This window comes from Lactuca saligna, chromosome 2 (assembly GCF_052625555.1).
Source record: "Lactuca saligna cultivar CGN05327 chromosome 2, ASM5262555v1, whole genome shotgun sequence".
NCBI classification, from domain to species: domain Eukaryota; kingdom Viridiplantae; phylum Streptophyta; class Magnoliopsida; order Asterales; family Asteraceae; genus Lactuca; species Lactuca saligna.
Genome location: NC_136418.1, coordinates 138205840 through 138218857, shown reverse-complemented (window position 1 = coordinate 138218857; position 13018 = coordinate 138205840). Strand labels below are relative to the sequence as shown.

General features: G+C 36.5%; 1 protein-coding gene across 1 annotated transcript; it reads left to right on the top strand.

Annotated features, from left to right (window-relative positions):
• Window positions 1-7860: 7860 nt before the first annotated feature.
• On the top strand, window positions 7861-8283 carry LOC145030140 (uncharacterized). The gene has a single exon (XM_078978555.1). It carries the CDS (start codon window positions 7861-7863, stop codon window positions 8281-8283), a length of 423 nt encoding a protein of 140 aa, XP_078834681.1.
• Window positions 8284-13018: the final 4735 nt, after the last annotated feature.

Below are 13018 nucleotides of genomic sequence, written 5' to 3'. Positions count from 1 at the left end.
TCATGATGATTATTATAAAACATAACACTTATGCTCCCACTAGTTTCGACATGTATTCATAAACATCTTAACTTTCAGAAAAACAATACTTATTGAATTTCTTAAGTTCATGTTTCTAATACTTAGTGCTTTGATAATCTTTTATCAAGGTTTTTTGAACTTATACACTTTTGCCTTAGATAGTTCATATGTGTGTCTTAACAATTAAGACTAATTGCCAAACCTCACAATTCAAATTATGGAGAGGGATGCCGTAACCATGATCGAATTTGAGAATGCAATTTTACAATCACTATCTTTTAAAATCTTTCTTAGTGAAAGCATTTTCTCACAATCATTTTCATGAAGGAGGAAATCTTATGACACTTAGATTTAAACGGTGTATGTGTTCCTATCCATGCGAATTTGTTAAAACCAAAGTTTACGACAAATTCAAACTCATATGGATCGAACTTTCTTAATCTTGATTTCTTGCCTTATGGTAGCACAGCTGCCCACCACGTCTTCCAAGTAGTTAAGCATCTTACCTTTTTCCTATCAATGTACCTTTCATTGATCAAGGTCCTTGCCTTTTACGCATTCAAATGAGAACTCATAGGACTCACATGCATAATTAACTCGATTGGATTGGCACAGAAACAAAATAATGTCTTTACGATAGGTTGTAAACCTCAACTCGTGTGCTAGTGATGATCGATAAGGTTTATTTGATTTGTTCTTGAAACTTTTCAAGACCATTAAGACTCCCACTGACTCCTTGACATATAAGATTCTTTTGTCAATAAACATTTCTTGACAAACAAATTTTCAAGAGTTAGTGTAGCTTGTATCAAAACACTTCATAAATTGGTCATAGTTGGTCTTTGTCTTATCCAAGACATCACAACTTTCCACACTTGATGAATGTTATAAACCTTTAATACTTTTTACTCATTGTCACAATCTTAACTTTGAGACTTGTTATTGGAACAAAGTATGATTGTCTTCTTGATTTGACCATTTCATCAATCTTTGATTCCTCTTCTTGGACATACAATTGTACCAAGACTCACTTAGAGGATCAATTGAGATATGGTTCTTAATCATTAAGACCTATCATAAAGCATAAAAGCCACTCTCCCTTCTTCTTAGAATGGAGAAACTCTTATCTTTCTGCCTATTTGATTCTTCTTATTCGTTTTGCTATTGATCTAAACCCTTTAATCAATTCAAAATTACACTTAATCTTGTAAGTATAATCATATTTACTAAACCTTCAGTAAATGATGACGAATATCTTTGTTACTCTTATGGTGAACTTGATCAACACACAACTTTGTGTACTCGATCTCCTAGTCCTTCACTTGACACTTTGTCAACGAATTAGTCTAATTATCAAATATGAAATTTCTCATTCATCATGCAACCAAGTTGCATGATTCCAAGTTTCTGTCCAATTGAAACTTGGGCGATGAGAAACTCTCCCTATTTGGTAAATTCTTGACTTTCCATAACACAATAAGAAAACAAATCCATTATTGCTAATAATTTTAACATCAATTTTTCATACACGCCATTGTAAGGATAAATAAATAAAATTTAAAATCAAAATTTATTTTATTGCGGAAAAATTTGTCCTTCACAATGCAACTCATTGAAAAACTTATGCGAATACATATTTCTTAGCAATCTAATTCTAACTCTAAGTAGTAGCTCAAGAATCTAATCTTTGAGAAACGCAATCGAAATCCATTCCTTCACGGTTAGATTCTGCTCACTTCTTCCCTTAAGCTTCTTTTTCTTTTCTTTGATCCTTCTAAACATCAATTGTAATCTTATCACATTATGTATTCAGAACCTAGAATGAAGCTTAAAAGAGTTAGTCAATGGATTTTACCTAAATTAGAGTCATACGTTTCGACTCTCCCATCTCTTAGATCTCTTAGGGAAATAGGGCAACTTCGTCTCTAATGCCCCTTCTCTTGGCAATAAAAGCAAATTGACTCTTTTTGGAACAACACATGGAACTACTTCAGACATCGCCTTTCTCTTATGATCAAACTTTTCGATCATTGCATGTCTTTCATTTCCATTGTCTATATCCACAGAGGTCTCAAAGGCAGATTCACCAATCAACTTTGCTTTTCTATTGCGCCAAACCATTGCTGATTCAGCAGCAATAAGCATATAGGTGAGATCTATAAGGGTCACGTCGCGGTTCATCATATAGTACTCTCTTACGAACTCACTATATGAGTTAGGAAGTGATTGAAGAACCCAATCAACAGCCATCTCTTCACCGACAATGGATCCTATCATTCTTAGTCTATCAATGTGCGACTTCATCCCTAGGACGTGTGCACACACCGACTTTCCTTCTTTATGTTTACTTGCCAAAAGGGCTTGAGTGATATTGAAATTTTCAATTTTACAATCTTGTGGGTTAGGGAGAATAATTGGAGGAGGAGGAGGAGGAAGTGAAGCATGATTTCTTGTTCCATGATCGAATCGTGGAATATCATCTTTATGTGGAATGCTTGTTCCACGGGATTTGAGAAGACCATAGTTGTCGAATTTTGACATCGGGAGAAAAACGAATTCAAGTTAGTTGATTGATTGAGTCCTTGGTAAATCACCCAAATGAAATTCCAAGGCTAGGACCCAACACAATATCCTACAACTCGGGAGAGGGATGCCGTAACCCAAATCGCAGAACATTTGAAGGTAAGTGAATGACGATTCACTAGTTTTCACCATGAGAAACGAAAAAGAAATTTAAGTTTTAAATCTATGAAAACTCCTAGATCCTTTGAGATTCATTGAACATTTCAATGGCATGTTTAAATCTCGATATGCCCCTCTTGTTTGTGACTGGGATGCCGAGGATCACAAAGCGGGTGTGAATAACCATGCAAACTACATGGTGCCCTCACATGTTACAATCACCTATTCGATGTGCCGGTAAACCACACACGCTCCACCGAACTATGACAAACATTGAGTCACCCTTTGCTACCTTTGCTTAGAACCATTTAGTGTGCCAGTAAACCACACACGCTCCACTAACGTCTTCGCAAGGGCACAAAGTGTAATTTCATGGAATTGCATCAATTCACTTTTGCCTAAGTAACTAAGATTGGGAATTTGCGAAACATTTAGTTACTTTGTATTTCATTATACTTATAATGGAAGGTTTCGTCCTATCCTACCCGTTCGGCTAACGACCCTCCACAAGTCAAGAGTGCGGTGGGTAAGAGTGGATACCCATTCAATCGCCATTTTATAGGCAATTTCCTTAAACACCCCTTATAGACCAGCTTCGTGAATGAGGCCTACTAACGGTAAGACTGACTTTTACTTATACATATATAATGTTAGACTTTTAATGTTATATATAGTATAGGGTGTACTTTATACTTTTAAAATGCTATATGGTTAACTTTAACAATTACACTTTTAATTCAATTAAAAGGTTAACCTAAACTTTTATGGACTTATTAAACCTCTATTAATTATACTCATTAATTAATTAATAAAACTATAAGGGTGTGATTTGAACTTTTCAAGACATTACTAGAGTTTTAGAATTTAACATTTCTAATTAAACTTTTAATCAACTTTTAAATTCCAAAACTTGAGGGCAAGTTTTGAAACATTTCAAAACATTAGGGTTTTAACTATTTAAATTTCAAAACAACAAAACTTTTGGGGTTCAAATTTAAACTATAAAACCTAAAGGGATAAATTGAAACTATTTCACAAGATAATTCAAATCTAAATTACAAATAATCAAACTTTATCTAATAAAACAAGTGATTATCTAAATTTTGACAATTATCTTCTATTTTGGTAAGGATAATCACATAATAATGAAAAAATTCGGATTTTATCACAAAAACAAGTTTATGGTAATTATCCAAAACCAAAACAGGAAGAAAATCGCGAATCTGAGCTGTCAGACCCTTTGACTCGTCGAGTCTGGACCTGGACTCGTCGAGTACAGTTGACTCGGCGAGTTCACCAAGTGACTCGGCGAGTCAAAAACTCAGAAACTCAAAAAATCGATTTTCAGTGCTTATTTCGATCAAATATGCATCAATACAATTGAAACCAATCAAGGCTCTGATACCACTGTTGGGTTTTTGGTCATAAGACATCCTATGTGCTCATACAAACCCTAATGCTTGGATCTAGGTTTCTCTATTGTACATGCTTTGAATCCAAGACTATAAACCCTAATTCTAGCATACATATAATCATATTAACATGAGAATAAGTTTATAGTGTTACCTTGATTGTTATGTAGCAATAACAATCCCAAATCTCCTTGTATTGACTTTGGAAGGCTTAGAGTCACAAGTGTCACTCCTCTAATGGCTCACAAACACCATAAGCAAGTGGAGAAGGTATAAAGAGAGAAGTGAGAGGTTAGAATTCGTATCTAGGACCTCTTGGGAAGGGATACACGAATTCATGGCCCTAGGGGTGTTTATATAGGTGTAGAGATAGAGTTTAAGTCATTATCCTTATCTAGTTGATTATCCATTAAGCAACCAATAAGATAATCCTTGAATCCTTATCATACTCGAATTCTAAGGGATATATACCTCAAATTCGTTCACCATATATATAAGATAATCCTTACCTTATTTTGTAACTATCACATAATTACAATTCAGCCCCTCTAGTTTAATTAATTACATTTGATCACAAAACTAATTCTTAATTAATTATTGACCAATATTAATTAAACAAATATGATTTTTCCTTTAATATATTATTCTTATAACATATTAATAAATCATATTATCCTCTCTCTCTTTATTCATTTCTCCAATCAAGTTGCTTTGGTGAAGGCAACCCAAAAGGACCATGAACCATCGGGTCAAGTACATACCAAAATAGTTATGGACTTAGACACTAATCCAACACTCACTATATGAGTAAGGAAGTTATTGAAGAACCAAGTCAACATCCAACTTCCTTGAGACAACGAAACCCAACATTCCCAACTTGTCAATATGCAACTTCATCTCCAAGACGTGAGCACATATAGACTTTCCATCTTTGTGTTTGCTTGCCAATAGGGGTTGAGTAACCTTGAACTTTTCAAGTCTTTAAACATGTGGGTCAAGGAGAATTGTTGGAGGAGGTGGAGGAAGTGAAGCATGATTTCCATTTCCATGATCCAATCGTGGAACATCATCTTCATATGGAAAGTTTTTTCCAAAGGATTCGGGAAGACCATAGCTGTTAGATCTTGACATCTACAAAACGGGAAAAATTCAAGTTAGTTGATTCAATCCTTAATATAACACCCAAATGAAATATTAAGGGTAGGACCCAACACAATATTCTACAGCTCAGAAGAGGGATGCCGTAATCCAGCTGCAGAATATTTGAAGGTAGGTAAATGATGATTTACCAATTTCCACCATGAAAAACGAAAATTGAAAATTAATTTGAAACTCCTAGATCTTTTGAGATTCATTGAACTTTTAAATGACATGTTTAATCTCGATTACGCCCTTCAATTTTGTGACTGGGATGCCGAGGATCACAAACAAGGTGTAAATAACCATGCAAATTAGCTTGGTACTCTCGAAGACGTATATCACCTAATCAATGTGTCGGTTAACCACACACGCTCCATTGATCTATGATAATCTACGAGCAACCCATTACCATCCTTCATTGGTCCCATATTAGTGTGTCGGTTAACTACACGCGCTCTATTAACAACCAATAAGGTGCAATGTGTAATTTCATGAATTATCACCAAATTCTCATTTTTCCCAAAGTAACTAATATTTGAGAATTTATAAAAGTGTTTAGTTACTTCGTACTTCATTATAATTATAATGTAAGGTTGTGTCCTATCCTACCAGTTCGGCTAACGACCCTCCAATAGTCAAGGAAGTGATGGGTGAGAGTGGATACCCATTTAATCGCTATTTTTTAGGCAATTTCCTTATACCCCTTTACAGACCAACTTCGTGAATGAGACCTACTAATGGTAAGATTGACTCTTCTTATACATATATATAAGTATTAAGCATTTAATATTATAATAGTATCAGGTTGTATTTTAAACATTTCAAAATACTAGAGTTTTTTAATCAAATTTAATATTTTCGAAAAATTATTACCTTTTAATTTTAAAATCTTAAATATTAAAACTTTGATTTAATAATTATCCAAAATTAAAAAATTAATTTAAATTATTAAATCTTAAAGGATAACCCATTAAATTTAATAATTAATTTAACCTAATCCCTTTATCCCCTAGATTTTGAAATTTTGGAAAAGGATATTTCAAAATATTTAATTATCTATTTAAACAATTAATAAGATAATTACCAAAGATAACATTATCCTAATCCCTAAAATTTTGAAATCTAATCTTGGGGAGGAATTTATTTTCGAAAACCCTAGGGTTTACCAACCCTAAAATCGAAAATATGGGGCCAAAGGAAAAGGGTTCAAGAAACGCAAACAAATTTTGAAAACTAGGGTTTTGAAACCCTAATTTTGAAAATCCAAGCCCTAGGGTTTATTTGCCATAAACCATAATTTGTCAAATTCATACTTTTGTATCAATCTAATTAAAAACAACAACCAAAAGCTCTAATACCACTGTTGGGTTTTATACATAGCAAACAATCCTATATGTGCATGCAACCCTAATTTGAGGATCTATGTTTTCACTATTTGACATATAAGCATTGAACACAAAAAACTAGAAACCCTAGGAGGTACATGTGATTTTTAAAATTAACATATAATTAGGGTTAGGATACATACATTTATTGTTATATTGTAATAACAATCAAATCCTTGAAGATCTTGAACTGTGGTAGCAAGTGCCACACGAGTCACACCACTAATGGCTCACAAACAAACCTAGCAACCAATTATTACTATGGAGAAAGAGAAGGGAAGTGAAATTTCATCTCTAAGCCTTTCTTGGAGTGCATGGGACGAAATCCAACCCTATAGGGGTTTATATAGGTGATAAGGAATATTTAGGATAAGGCATGTGTATCTTAGATAACCCTATTCTCTTAACTTCCTCCCTAAGGCTTCCAAGGCAACCTTAGAGCCCAAGGAAACCCTAGGACACTCTAGATTTTGTTCCCAACCTCTAAGGGAGGTTCTAGAATGCTCAATGCTCAACTTTTGAACATTTTTACCTTTAGTCCCTGCAATTTCAATTAATTCATTTAATCCCAAAATTAATTCCAAATTAATTTTTGATTAAATATTAATTAACAATATGATTTCTAATAAATATATTATATCCATAATACATTAATAAATCATTTATCTTGATTTCAATTTAATTTATTTACCAAGTAATAAATTAATAATTCATTTTCTCTCTATAACAGTTATTCTATTCAATTGTCAGGTTTGAAGGCAACCCAAAAGGACATTGCTACCATCAATTTAAGTACATACCAATTATATTTATGGGCTTAGACACCTAATCCAACATAGGTTGCATCTTAGCACTGTTTATCATCCGCAGACCGATGGTTAGAGTGAGCACACCATTCAGACACTCGAGGACAAGTTCACAACATTTGCTATAGACTTTGTTGGGAGTTAGGACTCCTACATTCCCTTAGTTGAGTTTTCTTACAACAACAACTATCACTCCAGTATCGGTGTGCCGCCTTTTGAGCTCCTCTATGAGCAGAAGTGTTGTATCCTATTTTTTGGGAATATATTGGTCATAGATTCATAGGAAGGACTAAAGTAATCCTTCATATGATAGAGCTTATTTTGCAAATCAGACAGAGGTTGAAGACAGGTCATAATCGGTAGAAAAGTTATGCCGACAAGCGTTGATCTGAGTTGGAGTTCCAGGTCGATGACATGGTTTTATTAAAGGTATCACTCTGCAAGGGTGTAATACGGTTCAGGAAGAGGGGCAAGTTCAGGCGTTGGTATATTGGTCCATTTCGAGTGATCGCCAAGGTTATTAAGGCGGCTAACAAATTTGAATTTCATGAGGAGCTCAGTGAAATTCACAACACCTTCCATGTGTCTCAGCTTCGTATGTATGTGGTTGATAGTTTAGCGGTTGTTCCTATGGATGATATTCAGGTTGATGATCGCCTAAACTATATTGAGAGACTAGTGGTGATTTTGGATCAGAACACAAAGGCCTTGTACAAAAAGGTTGTGTCTTTGGTTAAGGTTCAGTGGCAACATCGGAAATGTTCTGAATGGATGTGGGAACCCGATTCAGAGATACGGGAGCATTATCGTGAGTTGTTCACAGCAGTGGACTTCTAGGAGGAAGTCTAATTCAAGTGGGGGAAAATTGTAACATTCAATTCAGTTAACCAATTATTAATTTTAAAAGTTTAAAGGATAAAACCCTACTCACGACATGAGGTATGTATATCACATTATGAGGAGATTAATGAGAACATGCACCACTTTTGGGGCTCACGACAGAAGCATATATTGGCTCACAACGTGAGAACTTCCTGGGAGGAAACCCTAATTTTGGGGGTTTTATTTATGTATTTAAAGGAAGTGAGGGCTAGGGTTAGTGTAACGACTGTAAAATTTAAGCCAAATTAAAACATTTTAATTCATTCAAAAACCATTAAGTTCATACATCTTGTTTTCAAAATAGTTTAAACATTAGAGTATCCCCCAGAACCATATCGCATAAATCATAAAACATGAGGAGTGGTACGATCACGCCTTCGCCTTGCCACGATCTCCTAAAGTACCTAAAAAAACACTGAACTGTAAGCTCGGAAGCTTAGTGAGTTACCCCCAAAATACCAACCACACATAAACATACTCATAACATAGCACAAATAGAACAGTCATGCACATCGGGTCTACTGTGGGTCTGGTCCGCCGCACCGGGCCTTCAGTCCACCTGGTCCACCCTCCGAGTCTAGCCATGTATATCGAGTCTACAATGTGATTGGTCCGCCTGCACCGGGCCTTTAATCCACCTAGTCAACTCTCTGAGTCTACAGTATGACTAGTCCGCCCACACCGGGCCTTCAGTCGGCCTGGTCTACTCTCCGAGCCTCAACACGTCTGGTCCGCCCTCTTGGGGCCCTCAGCCTATTTGGACCGCTCGCTGGGCCTTCGGAATATCCAGTCCTCCTTGGGTATCTTGGCCTACAGCACAAAGCAGGACCCGCCTCAACCCAAACCCCCGTCAAATAATCATGTGCACATAAAACAATTAATCACATAACAAATCCATAACCATACAACAATCTATCAGATCTCATAGCATATCAACATCCTAACCAGGATTCCAACCTAACCGGTCACTAGCATAACATTACCCTATGTACCGGGTACCGACCTTAACCAATACACTAACATAACACCATCCTAAATACCAGGATGCAAATCTAACAAAGCAATAACATAACAAACAATACCCGGATTTCCATCCGATAAAGGGCCGGCCTTGGTGCCGCAGACCTTGTCGATATAGTGAGGATAACTCACCTGCAATTGCCGACTGAAAAGATAATACCAACCTACTCCGACCACCGACACGAACTTCACCTTAAAACACTACCAGAGAACCAATTCCATAAATACCAGAATTACCAAATTACCCTTGGAAGTCAGACTGGTCAACTCTTGGTCAAGGTCAAAGTCCTCAGTCAAAGTCAACCTTCCTGGTTGACTCTACTCGCCGAGTCACCCCGTCGACTCGCCGATTTCCCAAACCCAAAAAAATCTCATTACACAACTTAACTCGCTGAGTCGCCCCAAGACTCGCCGAGTCCAACGATCTCTGAGTCCCATCCTGTCCGACTCACTGAGTCGCCAACCGACTCACTTAATCCAAGGCTTTAACCAAAAGAGGTTGGGTTCTGCGACTAGACTCGTCGAGTCCAAGAACAGACTCGCCGAGTCCAAGGCAATTTTCAACAGACTCGCCGAGTTGTGCTTCCACTCACCGAGTTCATGCTTATTTTCATACAACTCGTCGAGTACACCCATGTGACTCGCTGAGTCTCTCCATTTCTCAACCCATTCAGAAGCTATTCGAGCCATGCAGAGGCTCAAATCCATAGATCCACCCTTCTACAATCTAACCCTCACGTAAAGTTGCAAACTTTACGTGAAACCATGGAGATTTAGGCCCAAAACACACCATGGCTTGGTTTTGGTCAAAGGGGCTTCACCAATAACTCAAAGACTAAAACTTTATGACATTATGGACCATCACAAGCCTAGATCTGAAGTGGCAACCTCAGATCTAAGCCTCTAACTCGAAGTAGCTCTTAATCATACCAAGAATGCCCCAAAATTTTTAATGATAAAAGATCTATATGCAAAAGAACCCAAGCAACATATTATTACCTCCAATATAAGCTCCAACTGAAGTATATCCCGGATCTACACCACTCCTTTGCAGCAAGCCTTTAATTCCTCAAGCTCTTTCCCACCAATTTCCTTTTCCAAGCTCCAATCTCCTCAATAATGAAGCCTCACACAAAATTAGGGTTTTCTGAAACTCTTTGGGGGGAATAAGAGGCTGGGAGAAGGACATAAAGTCCTTTAAATAGGGTGCAAACCCTAAGTTTAGGGTTGTTCTCATTCCAACACCAACTCGTCGAGTCCAGTTTCCGAGTCGGCGAGTTGGTCACTTAATTCGCGACCCAAACCCCTTCCGGATCGGCAAGTAAGCGTACCTACTCGTCAAGTCCCTTCTTCGAAATTACACTTAGCGCCCTTCACTTGTTGTTCCGAACTTGGGATGTTATAGTTAGCCCACACTCACCCTCCATCACCTCCTTGCACTCCCATTTGAAACCCCAACATCCATGTTTGATCTTGGAGCTCATTTGTGGAGATTTTAGCCATGGAGAAGAAGATGAAGAGCATATAGTCCATCATTTTTGCATTCAAGTCTCACCACCAAGCATTGACATGTCATTTGGACCTTTTGTGAGTTTCAATTTCATTGCTTTGTGATTCCATTAGCATATATATATATATATATATATATATATATATATATATATATATATATATATATATATATGTGCTTAAGCCTTCATATTCAAGATGATGTAGTGGTTGAAATCCATAAAGTTGCCAACTTAATGGATCTTCAATCCCTTAAGTAGTATAGAAGCTAGATTTGGAAGATGGTTGAGTTTTATGACTTTTTCATGAGCTTTGGTGTCATTTTCCCTTTTTGTTCCCTAACTAATGTTTGGGATATGCATGTTCAAAAAGCTACATTTTTTATGATGTTATGGAGTAAATAAGACTCTATAGGGGATAGGTTGCTTGAAAAAAAATGGATCAAGAGTTCCATTAAGAACTTATGATTAGAGCGTTCTCATGACGTGAGCACGGGGAGTGTCACGATGTGAGGATGGGGGTTCCTCGACTATTTTGTAATCACCAGGTCACGATGTGACCGCTAGAGGTTACAATGTGACTAGCGGCTAAGTTTGAATTAACGTTGACTTTGACCAAGTTTGACCTAAGGGTATTTTGGGTATTTTGAGTTGTAATTGAGATTGGTTACTATTTGATGAATAGGTGATGGGTAGAGCTGAGATTCAGAGCAGATACCTCTTCAGATATTTGTTCAGATTGAGAGGCGAGTTTTCCTCAATGTACTTGTGGGTCGGAGGCACCAATGCTGACTCACTAGATTATGTATCCTGGTATACAGGATGTTGATATGTTATGGTGATATGTTAGATCGGTATCCTGATACATAGGATGTAATATGCGGTAGTGATATGTTGATCTGCCTATTTGTCTGATGACTGGTTATATATTTATCTATTGTTTGATATATGTTATATGTTATGTATATTTCAAAATAGTATGGTTGGGTTGAGGTAGTACTGCTTCGTGCAGTAGCCAACAAACCCCGATAGCAAGCTAGACATAAATTGTGGGCCTGAAAGGCAAGCCAAACTCATACTATGGGCTCAGGGGTAATCCAGCCTGCTAGTTATAGACCCAATATATGTTGTTATAGGTTGTGTGTTGGTACCTTGGGAAACTTACTAAGCTTTGACTTACAATTTCAGTTTATTATTTTAGGTACTTCATATGATCGTGGTAAGGCGAAGGCGTGATCGTGCACATCTTAAGTTTTATGTTCTTTGGATTTTAGGATACTTTAATTACTAAATTACACTTTTGAATAATGGTTTTGTAAACATTTATGGTTATGGTTGTTTTTGAAAAGATAAAATTCATTGTGATTTTTGGGATGTTACAAAAAGACAAAAATACCCCCACCATGCAAGCCACGTTGGGTTCACTAACACAAGACTGTTTCCATCTTCTCCATTTGCAATACACTTCTAACGGCTTTGTTTGGATGTCAACAAAATGTAACAATTAACAACAAAATTTTTTGATACAAAAAGCCTGATTTCATTACGTCTTTTTCATTAAACATTAGGTCATTGCCACTAGGATTGCAAATGCCTGTGTCATTAACATAGATCTTTTTCATTCATCTACAAGTACCACAAAAAGAAGAAAAAAAAACGTAACATAAAAAATTATATATATATATATATATATATATATATATATATATATATATATATATATATATATATATATATCCTTCATCAGCTTCCACCCCACCCCCCCCCCCCCCAACTAATACTTCGTTAAAGTTTCATAACGAACTCGAGTACGACCACCATCATCATGAGTAAGGCCATCATTATTCCACCCATTACCAGATCAACTACTTGAAATATCTTATCATGGTCATCTAGCTTGTGCTGTAGACTGATATGATTGACCCTACAGACGATAAAGTCTGACTAAGCTGCTCCTTTAACCTCTACATCTCGTTTTGATTATTTGCAATCTTCTTGCCATAATCACAAAATATGAAGTGGGGGTCATTGTATTTGAGACATCCACGAGAATTTATGGAGTTGGGGGAAGGTGGTGAAGTTACATGAGGAGGATTTTGGGTTCTTGTTGGAGGTGTGTTTGGTTAAAGAAGTTCTACGTTTCATTTGATTAAACCCCACAT